At 46.8% G+C, this 17,716-nt stretch overlaps 1 protein-coding gene across 2 annotated transcripts in view; it reads left to right on the top strand.

Annotated features, from left to right (window-relative positions):
• The window catches only part of Gm5784 (predicted gene 5784), a 47,520-nt gene extending 40,243 nt beyond the window's left edge, over positions 1–7,277 (top strand). The window contains exons 4-5 of one of the 2 annotated variants that reach the window (XM_035096944.1): positions 3,531–5,241; positions 6,440–7,277. In XM_035096944.1, the coding sequence (XP_034952835.1) occupies positions 3,531–3,684 (154 nt within the window). In that variant the 3' untranslated portion in view covers positions 3,685–5,241; positions 6,440–7,277. Of the gene's footprint in view, positions 1–3,530; positions 5,242–6,439 lie in introns of those variants that run through there. The other variant, NM_001384146.1, reaches the window with a different exon arrangement.
• Positions 7,278–17,716: the final 10,439 nt, after the last annotated feature.

The raw sequence follows: 17,716 nt of genomic DNA on the forward strand, positions 1-17,716 counted from the left end.
CAGTGAGCCAGGGGGGGGTTGGCTGACTCGTGGTTGAAGCCCAGGCTGTAGGTGATAAGGAAAGAGGACACTAAACCTTGGTAGAAGCAAGGCTGTGAGATAGGAAGTGTGTGTAGCAAAAAAAGCAAGGATCTGGCAGTCAGCCATGACTGAGGGACTTAAGAGAGCCTTGGCCCCTGTATGCAGGCCCTCCAGGACTTCAGTTCTGCATTTCGGTTGGTTTTTGTTTTCGAGACAGAGTCCTCTCTGTAAACCAGTCTGGCATGGAGCTCAAAGTTATCTGGCTGCCTCTGCCTTCTGAGTGCTGGGATTAGAACTGTGTGCCAGCACCAAGGCTCTGTGTCTATTTCTTGTTCCTGAAGCCCCTCCCAGACAGGGCTTAGCCAACATTGTCCTATCAACTCGGAGGTTCTTAGACATGCCATCAGTCAAGAGATTGAGGCTGGGACACTATGATTGGGGGATGCTTCTTCTTTGAGTAGAAAATAAAATCTAAGGAGAATGGGATCCTGCAGAGAGGGCTCTTGCTGTTCTTGCAGAGGATCCCAGTTCAGTCCTGTTCCCTACACCCACATGGTGGCTCACAACGTCTGTAACTCCAGTTCCAGGGATCTGACATACTATTCAGGCCTCAGCAGGTACCAGGCAACCTCTCAATGTATTATATAACAAGAAAAACAGTTGTAACATACTATATAAGTAAATATTCTTAAAGCTTTGAAAGAGAAAAAAGGAAAAGAACATATGGACACATTTCGACATCTTAAAACTGTAAATGACCTTTAATCCCAGCACTTGGGAGGCAGAGTCTGGTGGGTTCTGAGTTCGAGGCCAGCTTGGTCTACAAAGTGAGTTCCAGGACAGCCAGGGCTATACAGAGAAATCCTGTCTCTAAAATAAAACAAAAACAAACAAACAAACAAACAAAACCCTGCAAATGAGCCAGGCTTTGTGGCTCATAGCTGTGACTGCTAGACAGGGGAGGCAGGAAGGTAAGGGTACAGGTCGTCCTCAGCTACATAGTAAGTTTGAAGCCAGCCTGAGCTACATGAGACCCTGTCTCAGAAAACAAATAAACAAATAAAATTACAAAGGAAAACACGACAAAAGGTCCTACAAGGAACCTGTCCATCCAGCCAATTCCCCACTTCAGTCTACTTTACCTTTCCAGTAAGTTCTTCCACAGAAGGTCTCCACTCACAAACCCATGTGACCAGTTCTCACAGATGGCAGCAATGGCCACATGCCCTAGTGTATAATCTTCTTCCATTTGTAGATATCTCTCTGTCTCTCTCTCTCTCTTTTTCTCTCTCTCTGTCTCTCTCTCTCTTTCTGTCTATCTCTCTCTCTCTGTGTGTGTGCGTGTTTGTGTGTATGTCTATGAGAGAAAGACAGGGTTTCTCTGTGTAGTCCTGGCTATCCTAGAACTTGCTCTGTAGCCCAGGCTAGCCTTCCTTGAATTCCTATCTGTCTGTTCTGTCAATGAGTACTAGAGTTAAAGGCATGCACCACTACTTGCCTGCTTGTTCTCTTTCTTTTAATATAATTTTTTTGAGACAGGGTCTAGTGTAGCCCAGGCTAGCCCTGAATTGCTATATAGTCAAGGATGACCTTGAACTCCTGATCCTGCTGCCTCCACCCTCCAGTTCTAGAATTACAGATGTTTGGCACCTGGCTACCTGAGTTGATGATTATTTCTGATCAAGATACTGTGGACATTTGAGTTGGTTGTTTGTACAGGGGAGGACATGTTTAGATAAGTAAATGTGTGCTTTGAAAGGCAATATCAAGCTGCCATATGTCTGTGTTGGACAAGGAACTTTAAATATCTCCTAGTCCTGTAGATAATTAATTAAACTATGTACATTGAACGCTAACAGCCTGGGAAAGATGTGAAGAAGACAGGGGAGGTAGCAGGTAATACTGAGTGCATGTTTCATCTTCCTTAACAGGATCCAGCACCTAGTGCTTAGAATTCATAAGCCTCTGAGCAGTTCAGAGTGGTTTCCTTTGGGACTTGGGTAGAGGAGACTCACCCACACTAGTTCTTCTTCACATTTCAAAAATAACTGAGCTATGCAGGTGTGTTATTGTGAAAGAAAGAAACCAAAATTGAGGTAGGGAAGTGAATGAGCATTAACATCCAGTGGCCAATCACTGCAGGATCTCACACTTGGGCCTTGTGGGAGACTGCAGTGGGGTGTGCTAGCCAATGGAGCACAGTCCTGAATTTCCATTGGGGCTGTTTCAGCTGTTAGCATTCACATAGAACTTCACCGACCGATTGATGCCAATTCTAGATCTCCCTGGTAGAAAAAAATCTCATAGCATAATAAAGAGTGGGGACTCCCATAAGGTTCCCAGGTGTCTCTTCTAGGGTTAAAAAGAGCATGGCATGTGCTGGTAACTTCTCCCAGTATTATATGGAGGGGGACAGGGAGGTCTTGGGGGATCTAGAAGCCTACTGTCAACATGCTTCAAAGCTTTAATACCTGGGTCCCCATGAAACCCTACTTACCCAGATTAACCCAGAAATCTGGGTAGGAATGGGGTTTTAAAATGTCATTTATAAAATTAGGGTTGCTGACAAATGAAGTTGAACTTTGAAGGGCCAAAGCCATGTTCCTGTTCTCTGGTATCATCCCTGATTCCACTCAAGATGGGTGTCAACCTAGTTCTAAATTTACCCTAGCTGTGTTAGGTAGGAATGTGAACCACTAGCATCTGCCTATGCAGGCATGATTTATTTACTATGCAGCATCAGCAAATGTATCTGTGACAAAGAAACAAACACACACACACACCGGGTCCCCCACGAGAAAAAGAACTAGCTGTTCAAAGCGAAGAGTCAGAATTGGGTCCATGAGACCCCTTTGCCCCAAGCTGATGAGCTGAGGGGTTTGTATCGATGCTGACTCTTGTTTAACCCTTACAGGACATTTGACAAAGCTTCCTTCCACTGATTTAGGCTTGCCTCTCCCTGTCCCTTTTACCACGATTCTGCATGCATGCTCCTAGTAGACTGTATTTAGCCATAAAAAGATATCTTTTCTGTCTTTCCTAGAGTGTTCTGAGTTTTGCCATGTTATATAGAACCATTTTGTATCTCCTGAGGAGAGCCATCCTGGAAATGCTAAAAGTCAGAGCTTGCACTATCATGGTCTAGAGTTCTTCTGGCCCAGAAGATCTCAACCTGTGTTATCATAACCCATTTGACGATGGAATGACCCTTTCACAGGGAGTCACCTAAGACCTTCCTGCATATCAGATATTTATGTTATGATTCATAGCCATAGCAAAATTACAGTTATGAAGTAACAACGAAAATGACTTTATAGCTGGGAGTTCACCACAACATGAGGAACTGTATTAAGGGGTTGCAGCTTTAGGAAGGCTGAGAACCACTGCTGTAATGGATGGCTCTGGACATACAGAGGATATTGCTTAGCCAGCATGGTGGTAGGGTGTGATAGGAAGCCAGACTTGGGGTTTCAGGTATCCACAGCTCACCTTGTGTCTTGGCCTTGCAGGTTTAGTCTCCACTGCCAGCTGCCATGGACAAGCAGAACAGCAAGCTGGGTCCTGAGGTGCTGCAGGACCTGCAGAATCACAGGGAGTTCACTGACCATGAGCTTCAGGAGTGGTACAAGGGCTTCCTCAATTACTGTCCCACTGGCCACCTGACCGTGGACAATTTCAAGATCTAGGCCAACTTCTTCCCCTACAGAGATGCCTCCAAGTTCGCTGAACATGTCTTCCACACCTTTGACACCAACAGCGACAGCACCATCAACTTCCGAGTGTTCATCATTGCTCTGAGCATGACCTCTCGGGGCAAGCTCGAACAGAAGGTCAAGTGGGCCTTCAGCATGTCTGACCTAGACAGCAATGGCTACATCAGCTGCAGTGAAATGCTGGAGATAGTGCAGGTACCTGCACTTGACAGGGCCTGGAGCATGGGGAGTGCAGGGGTCCAGGACCCCCATCCCCGGCCCCATACACCAGGCTAGGTCATTCCTCTGCCCACTTGCTACCTGGTGTACTAAAGGACTGCCTGTCTTTGCAGAGAGTAACAATAAAAGCCAGCATCTCTCGATTGCTTGCTGGACATCCGGCCCCAGCTGAGCTCATCCATCAGGTTTTTTCACACAATTCTATCAAATGGGTCTTTTATTTTTAACCTCTAATGAGATCTGAGGCTCAGATAGGTGATTAAGAATTGTCAAAGCAAGAACTTGGAAAATGGCTCAGTGGGGAAGAACACTTGATACCCAGCATGAGGACCTGACTTCTGATCCCAACACCCACGGAAAAGTCAGGAGTGGCTGAGCGTGCCCGAAACCCTAGAACTAGGGGACAAGTGAGTCCCAGAAGCTTGCTGAGCAGGAAGCCTAGCTACAATGTTAAGCCCCGGCTGGGTTCAGTGATAGAGAAAAGGTTATACTGTGAACACCGGTATTCCTGTTTGGCCTCTGCACGGGTGGGTGTTCATCTGCACACACATGTATAACATACACACACATTAGCTGTCTATAGGGCTTCCTATAGAAATCAGAACGACACAGTAAAGGATGAGTCAGCAGTCAGTTCTTCACAGGAGCGATGCTTATGTGCACCCTGCATCCTTCCTGCTCCATGCTCTAAACCATCTCTGTATTTGGTCCAGTGGGCTGACTCTGTGGGTAAAGGTGCTTGCTACCAAGCCTGGCAGCCTGGGTTCGATCCCTAAGACCCACATGGTAGGAAAAGAGAACCAGCTTCCACAAGTTGTCCTCTGAATTCTACCTGAGATCATCTCCCCCAAATAAATAATTACATACATCCATAAAATAAGTAAAGTAGTTATATACAGTGCCTAATACAATGGCTATAGATGTTAATAATAATTTGTATTATTTGGGAAATAAGAAGAAACTGTCTGTGTACCTCCAGTTTCATTTTCTAGACTATTTCCCACCTATAGTTTGTTGAATCTGCAGATTCGGGATCCATGGGTGGGCAGGGCTCAATGTATTTCCCCTTTGACCTTCCCTCCAGGATTTTCCAGCTCCCACCAAAGATCCTCCTTTCAGACAGAAGCTGTGCCCCACAACCTCCCCTCTACTCTGAACCAAGGAGCCCTCCATTCTTCCATTCCCCAGCTGTATCCTGTGCTCTTGAACGTCACTTAAACTTTCCTGGCTTCCTTTGCCCAGCACCATGTCTGTGAGACTTGTTCTGATGAGAGAAGGGAGTGAGCAGGTGGAGTGGGAGGAGGGGATTGGGAGACGGGGTGGAGGTGGGGAGAGGGGAGTAGATGACCCTGTGAAACTGTTGATGGCACAGAGGTGTTTGGGATACACTCTCTGCCTATGCAGGCCTGCCCTTTTCCAGCCCACTTGATTCAGTTCTGATTGAGGGAGGGAGACTAGAATTCAGGGTCAGGTACACCTAGCCTGCATCCTGCACCCTTCCTAGGGCTCTATAACCATGGGCATTGTCAGTAGACCCTCTGAGCTGTAGGCTTCATCCATGTTGTCTGAGTTAGGGTTTCCATTGCTCTAATGACACACCATGGCCACAAGCAACTTGGGGAGGAACGGGTTTATTCACTCACAGTTTCCACATAACAGTTCATCATCAAAAGCAGTGAGGGCAGGACTCAAACAGGGCAGCAACCTGAAGGCAGGAGCTGATACAGAGACCATGAAAGGTTTGCTACTTACTGGCTTGCTCCCCATGGCTTGCTCAGCCTTCTTTCTTATAGAACTAGCCCAGGGTTGTACCACCTACACTGGGCTGGGCTCTGCTCCATCAAACACTAGTTAAGAAAATACCCTCGGGGCTGGTGAGATGGCTCAGTGGGTAAGAGCACCCGACTGCTCTTCCGAAGGTCAGGAGTTCAAATCCCAGCAACCACATGGTGGCTCACAACCATCGGTAATGAGATCTGACTCCCTCTTCTGGAGTGTCTGAGGACAGCTACAGTGTACTATTCATATAATAAATGAATAAATAAATCTTTAAAAAAAAAAAAAAGAAAAAGAAAATACCCTCTGGTCAAGCATGGTGGCACATGTCTTTAATCGGGGCTCATAGGAGACAGCAGACTCTCTGTGAGTTCAAGGCAACCTGGTCTAAAAAGTGAGTTCTAGAACAGCCATAGAGGAACACTGTTACATAGAGGAACACTGTTACATAGAGGAACACTGTTACATAGAGGAACACTGTTACATAGAGGAACACTGTTACATAGAGGAACACTGTTACATAGAGGAACACTGTTTCAATAAAAGGGAGGAAAGGAGGGAGAGAGGGAGGGATGTAGAAAGACAGGGAGAGAGAGAGAGAGAGAGAGAGAGAGAGAGAAGAGGAGACTGGACATTGTCCATTTTCCAGAGGGTTCCAGACTTTAACCAGAGCACTGGTTAATCCTAAGTCTCCCACTTCCATTCCTCAGGCAAAATGTCCCTGGAAGAATTCAACAAAGGTGCCAAGAGGGACCATCCATTGTCCGGTTGCGGCAGTGTGATCCCAGCAGTGCTAGCCAGTTCTGAGGGAAATGGGCTTTTACACAGTTGTGAGAAACACAGGCTTGACTTGCCATCTTCAGCTTTGCTTGCAAAAGTGGTTTTCTCTGTGATTTCTCCTGCTCTCTAGGGACCCGGGTCCAGGCAGCACATCACACTCACCTGGTCTGGCTGCATGCAGCTCCCTCCTCTATCTGATCCAATAGATGTCCCTCCCCATCCAGTCCAGGCTGGTTCCTTCCAAGGTTTCAAGTGTTCTTGGCTGTAGGGCTCCTTCCCTGCCCACAGAGGGCCTGGAGGCCCTTAAGGACACCAGACAGGACTTTTCAGTATCTTACCGAGACCAGCTGATTTATTCTATGATCCCAGCTGACTTTGTGAGGATGAAGAAGATGGACAGTAGATAAGCAAGCCCTTCCTGTGCATGGCTCCACCTCCCTTGTTCATTTTCTCTGACCAAAGCTGCTTTCATGTATATACTGTGGTATCCTTATTTTTAATATATAAGTTTTGTATAAAGTGAGAAGGTTCAGCCCCTGTATTTAAAGCCTCTGACTGCCTTTAAAGCATGGTCCCCTGTGGCCTGTGATTCTCCCCACCCCCAAGTCTGGCTGTGCTGTGGTATTTAAGTATTTTGCCTAATTACACAGGAGATACATGAATGCCCAAGGCTGTGGGCATCTGCCCTCCATCCTGCAAACACAGGTGTGCCTGTGTGCTCCATCCTTCCTGTCCATTGAGCTGGCATATTAAAATAATCAAATAAACCAAGGTCTGTGAGTTTCTTGTGTTTTCACAAGCACCTTTTCACGGTTCACTCTCTAGTGAGTTTGGGAATGAAGCAGGTAAGTGGTAGACATGGAGAAAGTCCTTGAATGTCTGGAACAGCCGAGAATTTAGTCAGAGTGGAGTCCATGCCAGCCTTTCCCTACTCAGTGGGCTCCACACACACTAAGGCTGTTGGCCCTTCTGTGCTGTTGGCTAGAAGGTGTTTTAGATATTGGACAGAAACAACAGTGCCTCAGGACCAAACAGGACATGTGCCCTGGCTAATGTCATCCAGCAAGTTCAGGATCACTTATTCAAATAATGGGGAATAAGAGGATGGATGTATGTGTCTGCCCAGTTATGAAGACCTCATGTGATTGCTGGGATTTGAACTTAGGACCTTTGGTAGAGCAGTCAGTCCTCTTAACCACTGAGCCATCTCTCCAGCTTTGGGAGCCTTCTCAAATGGAGAACCCAAAGACACACAAGATGTGAGAGTACAGTGAGTGGCAGAAATAAGAGCATAGAAATGGGGCGGCTGAGGCAGGAAAGTTATGAGTTCTTGGACAACCTGGACTCCATAGTGAGACCTCAGCTCAAAAATCCAAGAGCAGAGACTAAGTCTGATCTCCCAGACCCATAAGTTGTCCTCTGGCCTCCACCTGTGCTTACAACCCCAGCAGTCTGGGGACCTGAAAATCACATCAGGAGTCCAAGGCCATTCCTAGCTACATTCTGAGTTTGAGGCCAGCCAGGGTTCCTTAGTGAGACCCCGTCTCAAAAACAAAATGTGACAATTGTCATAGGAAGTACTTATTAGGACTTGGTGGTTAAGAGCACTGGTGGCACTTCCAGAGGCCCTGAGTTCAATTCCCTAGCACCCACATATCAGCTCACGACTGTCTGTAACTCCTGTTCCAGGTGATCTGGCACCCTCACACAGACATACATACAAACAAAACACCAATGCCTGCGAAATAAATTTAGATACACCTTTAAAAAGAAAAGGAAGAACTTATTCAAGGAAGAACCTCTCTTGTGGCCAAACCCTGAGCTAGCCTTCTCCATGGGACCCCAGAACACCCACAGGATGTCTTGTTGGAAGTGAAGTTGCTAATCAGCTCTCATAGCCTTAGGGACACTACCAACACACCCCTAAGATTACAATACCACAGTCCATTTTCAAATCTAAAGATGAACTTCCTGTCAGGAAGCCAGGGCCATTCAAGCACGTGAAGGAAGCACCACCCAAAAGGGACAAAGTCTTGGTGAGCCTTGCAGAATGTGGCTTTTGCACTTCTGTGGATGTGGGTGAAGCTAACTCCAATCCACACCTTGCTCTATACCAAACCTTGTAGCCAGACAGTGTTGGAGACAGTGGTAGCAGGAAGCCCAGAGAGGAAATGTCAAGGTGGGGAGGTGAGAGGTTGGAGGAAGGTTGGAAGCAAGATGGACTCCTGAGCCCTCCTGGAGGTTCTAGCCAAACTCACCTGTTCTATTTCACTCAGTGGATTTTTAAGATGTATTTTATTATTTCAATTGTGGGCCTGTGTGTGAAAGAGAAAGACTACATGCATTTGCATATATGCATGCAGGTGCCTGTGGAGTCCCAGAGCAAGATATTAGATCTCCTGAAATTGGAGTTACTGGCAGTTGTAAGCCCTGGTACATGGATGCTGGGAACCAAACTCTGATCCCAGCAGAAGCGGTAAGTGCTCTAACCATTGAGCTTCTCTCCAGCTACACCTCATCCACTTTAAGCTTAGACCAAGCCAAAATCAATGAAATGCACTCAGCACAGTGGGACAATTCTTAATAAAATGCCTTTGTTCACATGGTTCCTGCATCTGGACTGCCCTTCCCCCTTTGAATAGAAAACTCCTACTGACCCTGTGAAACCCTGTCTCTCTGTCTCATTTGTGTAGCCTTCCCTGTACCCAATACCTCCTTTTTAGTCTTACTAGCTACCAGTCAGTAAGAACTATATATGCCTTCCATTTGGTGACTCTATTATGTTCCTCGTGGTTCACATATTTTTAATGGCCATGGTGGCCTAATTAGGGTCAGATCACTACTCCTGTTTCCCACTAGGTATTAAAAACACGAGTCTTCAAAAGTTTAAGTGGTCCAGTCATGGTGGTTCACCCTTCTAATCCCAGCACTAGAGGAGCTAAGACAGGAGAATCTCAAATTTGAGGCCATGCTTGCCTCCCCAGGAAGCGCTGTCTCAAAGAATGAGTGACAAGGCCTAAGTAGCTTGTTCTAGGTCCAGTAACTGACAAGGGACAGACTCAGGACTCAAACCCTGTGCTGCCTGACCCAGAGTCCCTAGATACTGTCACCATGCTTGGCTCTGTCCCCTTCCAAAGGGCGTGGGAAGCCTTGTCAGCTTCATCTCAGGGTCCCCTTGACCCCAGCTTCTCTACACTAGACTTCTTTTTTCTGGGAGCCATTGAAGTTGACTGTATTGTTCCCATTGGAAGGCCCAGGAAAAGACTAACAAGGCTGGATTCCAAGATACTCAAGAGCCACCATAAGGTGCAACACTAAACATGACACCTAGGTGGGAGTGGTGCACTACTCAATTGCTGCTTCTGCAGTCTGCAGAACTGTTTTTCCACTGGGTGAGTCTGGGACTTCTGTTTACAGACCTCCAATATCAGAGTTCATGGATGGAAGAATTAATATGCTAGTGAGTGACCGAAAATATGTGGAGCAGAAAATTGATATAAAAAAGATAGGCAGATCTACCCATGCCCTGAAACTGCATCAGATACCATGCACACAGCATGTATGTGCCTGTGCACACACACACAGACACACACACACACACACACACAAACACACACACACACACACCACACACGATATGACAAAGCTGTGTGGATGGTAGCAGTGTCCCTACCCCTGACTTCAATGTCACTGTAGCTGTGCAGGACAGGACCAGGGGTTGAACCTGAAAGACAGATGCATGGACCCAGCTGCAGCTTCCCTTGGGTCTGTCATTACTCAAACATCAAAACTTTTATTTTATTTTTTTTAACAGGGCTGTGGAGAGACAATGGCTTAGTGCATAAAACATGGGCTGTGTAGGCATGAAAACCGGAATACAGATCTCTAGAACCATGCAATAGCTGGGCAGGCATGGCAGTTACCTCTAATCCCAGCATCTGAGAGGCAGACGGGACATCCTCAGGGCCAGCTGCCTGGCTAGCTTAGCTGGAATCAGCAAGCTACAGTTCAGGAGACCTGGCCTCAATAAATACAGTGGAGAGTGGGGTAGGGAGACACCCAATGTCTACCTTGAGCTGCCCACACATGCACATGTGCCCACACATATGGAAACACACATGCACAGGGCATATGCATACACATGCAAAAACATTAAAATCAGAAATGTAAAGAAATCTGTAGGCCCGTGTGTCTGTGACCAGTTCATTCTTCTGACCTCAGCTGAGTTTGTAAATCCGGCCCTTTCCTCTCTACATATCCCCCAGCTTTCTCAAACTAGCTTGGCCTGAAGGAAACCCATCACTGCCTTGGTCCTGAATTCCAGGGCCACTCCATGTTAGAAACTGGGGTCCTCCTTAGCATCTCCTTCTATGTCCACTTAGAACAATGATTCTCAATCTTCCTAATGCTGCCACCCTTTAATACAGTTCCTCATGTTGTGGTGACCTCCAGCCAAAAAATTATTTAACTTGCTACTTCATAACTGTAATTTTGCTGCTATTATGAATTCTAATATAAATATTTTTGGAGATAGAGGTGTGCCAAAAAGTCATAACCCTCAGGATGAGAACTGATAAATCTGCCTTGCTCCAGTTGGGGCTTGTTTCTCCATCTTTAGACCTGGCAAGAGTTCAGGCTCTTGACAATTGTCATCTTGAGCAATTGACACTGAGAATAGACCCAAAGTCCAGATCTATCATCCTGGCCAGGAGCCTTTCCCGGCAGAAAAATCACCTGGCATTGCACCCTGTGGGCCGGGCACCTGCCTTACAGGGTAGCCCTATGGTGGATACAGGGTTTGTCTTCGTAGGTAATGTCCTCCTCTTTTGTGGAAATTTTAGATAAACTCAGTGTCTGAAGACATGAAGATTTAAGGAGAGCTTCAGAATGACAGACAATCAGTCTCTAGAGAGACCAGGTTCTATCTGGTCAGAACCAACTAGCCAAACCCGATCCTCTGGTTCCAGAGCCAGGGCTGGCTCCAAAAGTCCACTCAGAACCTCTCAGGCATTAGGCACCAGATAAGAGGCCTGGAGCAAGCTTCCAAGGAAGCAGGTGGCTATGTGATAGGGGAGTTTGGAGTTTAAGGACATTTTGTACCTCAGCTGTTCTTCTCAACCACGACTAGGACCTGTGTGAGCCCACAAGTCACACAACTTCCCAAACCTCTGCTCTTCCTTTGTGAAGTGAGACTAACTAAACACATGCAGTACTAAAATGCCTCCTCTGGGGAGACAAAATAGTATAGTTCCCTCCAGGTCTCCATGTCAAATGGAAACAAGATTTGCCGAAGTTCATTCTGTAAAGCCAATGAGTTTATTGAGCTTCCATAGAGAACATAAGGGGGAGGTGTTTGCAGTAGTGTGGGTGCTCCTCACCCAAAAGGCTGCTCATAGAAAGCCTTTATCCTGCAGGGACCAGTTCTTCTCCATAGCCATATGGATGACGGAGCCCCACCCCTAGTCTTCCCAGATGTCCTGGCCATCTTGGAGGGTGTTTAAGCCAGGATGGGGCAGTCTACCTCAAACCCACAGATGTGCAGGCTGGGATGCAGGAGATAAAGAGCAAGCAGGGACCAACCACACCCTAACTCTCTCATCTGTGTTTGCAGTTGTATAATCTACTGGTGTACAGACATAGCCAACAAGTTTGGATTTTAGTTGCTGCCAGATGTAATCAAGATAACTGGTCAAGATCAGTGGTTATGGGGGTAAAGAGAGGCTGGGCAGCACTTTCTTCACTGGGGCCAGTTGGTTACTAACTAAGATGGATTTTGTTAAGCCTGGAACAGTACTGGCATGGAAGAGGTGCAAAGTGAGGGTTAACTGTGGCAGGGAGATTGGATAGGAGGTCAGCAGTGAAGACAGTCAGTCCATTCAACAGACACTGTGCTCAAGGGCCAGAGCCGTGCCACAATGGTGGCTCTTGTCAGGAGTTCAGGCTCCACTGTGGAAATGGACATTGGGGGTCGGCTGTAATATGAAACTATAGCCTGCAGGAATGTGGTCTCTGAAGTGGTAGAGTGACGACTTGAGGAATGATGCTTGGGAGAGGGCCCCTCACTTTAATGGAGACTCCACACTCAGTCCTTCACTGAGCCACTTCTGACGTCCCCTAGGGCAGATCTCTTAGAGACAGTTCCTCAGCTCAGAGTGGCTGAGCAATGCAGGCAGAGCTGGCAGGGTGTGTTGGTTTCTTTGGTGTCTATGACCAAATATCTTCAAAAAGCAACTCATGGGAGAAAGGGTTTCTATGGCAGATGGTTTAAAAGGATGCAATCTATCATGGCAGCAGCAAGCACAGAGAGATGAGTACTGGGGCTCAGCTGGCTTTGTCCTGTTTATGCTCTCTGGAATGCTAGCTGTGGAAATACTGCTGCCCATTTTTAAGGTGGGTGGCTCTTCCCATTTCAATTAACCTAACAGACAATCCCCCGAAGACATACCCTGTGTCTCATCTCTATGGTGATTCTAGATCAGTGGGTCTCGACCTTTGGGTCTCACCCCCTTTGGGGGTAGGGGGTCACATATCAGATATTTTCAATCCGATTTGTAACAGTAGAAACATAAAGTTTTGAAGTAGCAACAAATAACTTTGTGGTTCGGGGTCAGCAAAGCACAAGGAACCAAGAACTTCCTAACACAAGGGTTGCATCGTTAGGAAGGCTGAGAATCGCTACTCTAGATCCTGTCAAATTAACAACTAATATTAAGCAACCACAGAGGGTCAATCACAAATCTCTTCCAATGGATCTCCATCCATACCTGGCCCACTGAGTCTCACTGAGCTGATTCTTATAATTTGGGTAGAAGAAAAATTGCCACCAATGTGTCTCCCCAGTAGGCACAGACTAACAGCAGGGAGATAAATGCCTTTCCTGACCTCCAGCAATCACTGTGAGCATGGCTTGTCAGGGGCCTTGGAGTGAGGAAGACCAACATTAGGCACTGTAACTCAGCGAGGAGATGATGGCCCTTTCAGGTCTTGGGGCTGAGCAGAAATCAATGTGAGAAGACCAAAGGAGGAAGAAAATTCTATCGTGCTCAGGGCTGCATGGAAAAGGAATGGAGGTCAGAGAGCCACAGTCCAGAGATGCAATTACACTGCACAAGTACTTAGAACTGACTGTTCCCTATGTTTGTCTCCAGCCATGAAAGGCAACTCTGTTAACAATGATGTTCATGTTCAAGGTGTGGTTAATCCATTATTCCTGCACTAGCTGTCAGAGCATGGCAGCTAAGGCCAGGACTGTACAAGGCTTCCATTTGGAGTTTCAGCTGATACCTGCTAGTGGAGATCTCCCAGGCCCAGAAAGACAGACATGGCAGATAGTCCTGAGGTAGCCTCCAAGTTCTGAATGGAACCCTGCTCAGGTCACTGTGGGACCTGGAAGAGAGATGCCCAGTCTGACCTGGAATGTTCATACAGGTTGCCTGAAGCTGGTAAGGGGAGTTATGGAGCTTTGGCTGCAAACAGGGCCATCTGGGGAAGAACAAGAAGCATAAGATAGAGGCAAGATGATCAGTAGGAAGGGAGGGGAGGGGAGGGGAGGGAGGGGGAGGGAGAAGGGAAGGGAGGAGAGAGGAGGGGATGAGAGGAGAGGGTAGGAGAGACAACTGCCTGGGCCTTGCTGGTACTTGTTAAGAAGCTATGAGATGAGCCAGGGTTCAGGTCAGTTAGAGGTCAGAGCGAGGACGGAAGGAGACTAGACTGACATCAGAGCTTTCTCCCTCAGCCACACAGACAGGACTGGCAAACGCTCACTAGAGCATTCTTTGTCCTAAGAACTGGACATCAATCCCGAGAGATGCAGTCAAGCAATTTTGGGATATGGAATGCAGTATGCAGGATGTGTGATACACAGACATAGGTACACATATTCACAAGACTAAGATATATCTAAATAGCCACATGAAAAAGCTTGGCATGCTTCTGTATATAAGAATCAGGCACCAGGCAGTGGTGGAGCATGGCTTTGATCCTAACAGGAGGCAGCAATAGGTGAATCTCTGAGTTCGAGGCCAGCCTGGCTACAGATTGAGTTCCCAAACAGCCAAGGCTACCCAGAGAAACCCTATCTCAAATAAATAAATAAATAAATAAATAAATAAATAAATAAATAAATAAATAAATAAATAAATAAATAAATAAGTAAGTAAGTAAGTAAATAAATAAATAAATAAATAACATAAAGGAGAGGGATGAGAGGCAACCTTCTTAGGGACCCCCAAGGGTTCCAACCTCAAGCAACTGGTGACTTCTAAGATCTGGTGATAAAACAGGCCCCTGAGTTGGTCTCTATCAACTTATTGTCCACTCATTATGAGGAGGGAGGCTACCTGCCAGTGTTAGTAGCCCTATAGAGAGGCCCAGGTAGCAACAGCCCACAGGAACCAGGGCCTGCCAGCTGCTACCCGAAAACACACAGAGAGAAAGCTGCCCTGGCCATAGCCCAGATTCTGGGCCAGCTGAGCTACTGCATTCCTGAGGGATAGTAATGCTGGAAGAGCAACATGACTTTAAGGGTAACCTTGGGAGGAAGTCCACTGTCTGAAGGCACACCTGTGGGGACCTGTCGGGAATATGACTGCTTCCTTAGAAGTCCTGGGCTGCTGACAGTCACTAAAAGCTCTTCAACAGTCACAGACAACATTTAAAACAAAAATAAAACCGCCTGGAGAGATGGCTCAGTGATTCAGAGCACTGGCTGCTCTTGCAGACAACCCATTTGGTTCCCAGCACTCACACAGCATCTTACAACTGTCAGTTTCTTCAGTGACTCCCTCTTCTGTCTTTCAAAGGTACTGCACTCATGTGGCACAGCTACATACATGGGGACCAATGCTTATACACATAAAATTAAACAACCCCTTAAAAAAAAAAAAAGCAGAAGCCAGGCAAGTTGGCATATACCTTTAATCCCAGCACACAAAGATATAGCCTGATCTACAGCCTGTATCTACATAGCGAGTTCTAAGAGAGCCAAAGTTACATTATAGACAGTCCTGGTCTGCATTAAGAGAGAGGGAGAGAGAGAGAGAGAGAGAGAGAGAGAGAGAGAGAGAGAGAGAGAGAGAGAGAGAACATTGGGCTAACGTAAAGAAATGGCCCACTCATCCCATCCTATTTCCCACCATGCCAACTGCTCGTCTCCAACACAGACTGGCCAGCAAGTAACGGAGGGAGAATCAGTCCCAAGAGTTTCTCAAGACACACTGAGATAGGTGCTCAGTGCTCTCACCTTCTGTCTGTCTGTCTGTCTGTCTGTGTCTGTCTGTCTGTCTGACTGTCTGTCTCTCTCTGTCTCTCTCTGTCTCTGTCTCTCTCTCTCTCTGTCTCTCTCTCTCTCACACACACACACACATACACACACACACACACAAACACACACACACACACACAAACACTCGAGTCCATCTCACTGCCTCCTCTGCCCACTCGCCTACTCCAGAGTTGTTAGTGAGGTGGGCCTGCCCATCTGAGAGCTGGAATCAGTAGAGGAAGCACAGCAATTGACTGTCTATGGGTTTGTATGAGAAAAGAGAAACATTTGGTCTCAGAAAGGATGGCATTGCTAGGAGTACCTGGGTGGAATGGGTTCCCATCCTGGCAGGGACTATGAGGAAGTCACCTCCCTCAGGGTGGGGAGAGGGCCCTTAGGGAGCTCACCTGGGACTACAGTTGTCCCTCTGCTGTGTGATCTGAGGCCAGTTTGGAACCTAGGAGAGTCTAACCCACAGTTCACCAGCTTTCAAATGTCTCTGATTTGTATGGGATATCTTTTCTTACAGCAAAATATAAACCTAATATATCAATGTAAGTTAAACCTTCTCTTTACCAAGGGAGGGACTTAGAGGGGCCACACTGTTCCTGCACTTCTACTCCATCCCAGACAACATTGCCCCATTTTGGTCCTCAGAGCCAGACCTTTAATGAGTCCCATGTAGAAGGGTCTGTAGCAGTGACATTACAGAAGACTATCCTATGGGACAATTGTTTCCTCTTTGTGTTTCCTCATGAGCTTTAAATAGATGGCCAGTCACAGTGAGACTCTCCCTGCCACCAAGACAGTGCTGTCCCCTGTCTCCAGAAGACAGCCTGGTGAGTCACAGAGAACCATGAAGACTATCCCCTTGGCTAGGATCTCCATGCCTCCTCCTGGCCCCTGTAGCTTAGGGTTTCATCAGTATCAAGAGTGTGTTTTAATGAATAGACTCCCCACAGCAGTTCATCAATTAGTTTAAAATTGCACCCGACCCACCCCATACACACCTTGTGAGCTTGGGATGAGGCCACATCTCCAGAAAGAGCATTGTCTCCCCTCCCACATCTGTCTCCTCTACTGGGCAGCGACTTGTCAAAGGGTAGAGGGAAACAGCATCTAAAATTAGGAAAAAGAAATGCCTTTCGTGTCACCGACCTGCATTCTTTCCATATATTTGTTTTCATAGAAACAAACCAAATGTTTTAAAACAGAAACCAGAATTGATGTGAAGCAATTTCATCACCTGCCTTCCACAGCACAATTTGTGCCTCTCTATTAAGTCCTAACTGTCCTGTCCTTCCTCCTTTGGGAGCTTCTGTTGGACACGATTTTCTCTTTTGAGCTACTCACTTGCAGCTAAGAAAGAGCCTTTTTTCCATAGTAACAGGACCCATAAGTGGGTAATCCAAGACAGCAACATGCCCTTATTGCCATCATCAGAAAAGAGCCAGGCCCCCTTCCAACGCACAAAGTGGCACAGACCTAGGAAATTCCCAGCTCCTGCTTTCCCCACAAAGTGAGCTCAGTGACATTTTCCAAGTGAGGAGGCAGGAGAGGAGGTGCTGTCAGTCTAGAATAGACTGATGAATAGGCTTTCTCAGCACACTCATTGCAGCATGTGTGGACACTGACATGTGGGGCTGCTTCTTGACTTTGCCCCAGAAGACACAAGCCCCACAGAGCCTCACCCAAGAGCCTGAGTTCAACTAAGTATTAACTAACTCTCTTCCTTACTCACAGATACAGCTCAGTCATGGGCAGAGCAAACATGCTCATGGGAATTCAGAAGGGAAAACTGTTAGCAGTGACATGGGTCCTATCCTTCCTGAGGGAGCTGGTTACAATATTCAGGCAAGGTAACCTCTGAAGAACAAACATGGCATGCTTATGCAGCAAGGAGAGACCTGGCTCTGATAGAGCCAAAGAGGATGTTTGGAGTAGA

The sequence above is a fragment of the Mus musculus genome, chromosome 12, assembly GCF_000001635.26.
Source record: "Mus musculus strain C57BL/6J chromosome 12, GRCm38.p6 C57BL/6J".
In the NCBI taxonomy this organism is placed as follows: Eukaryota; Metazoa; Chordata; class Mammalia; order Rodentia; family Muridae; genus Mus; species Mus musculus.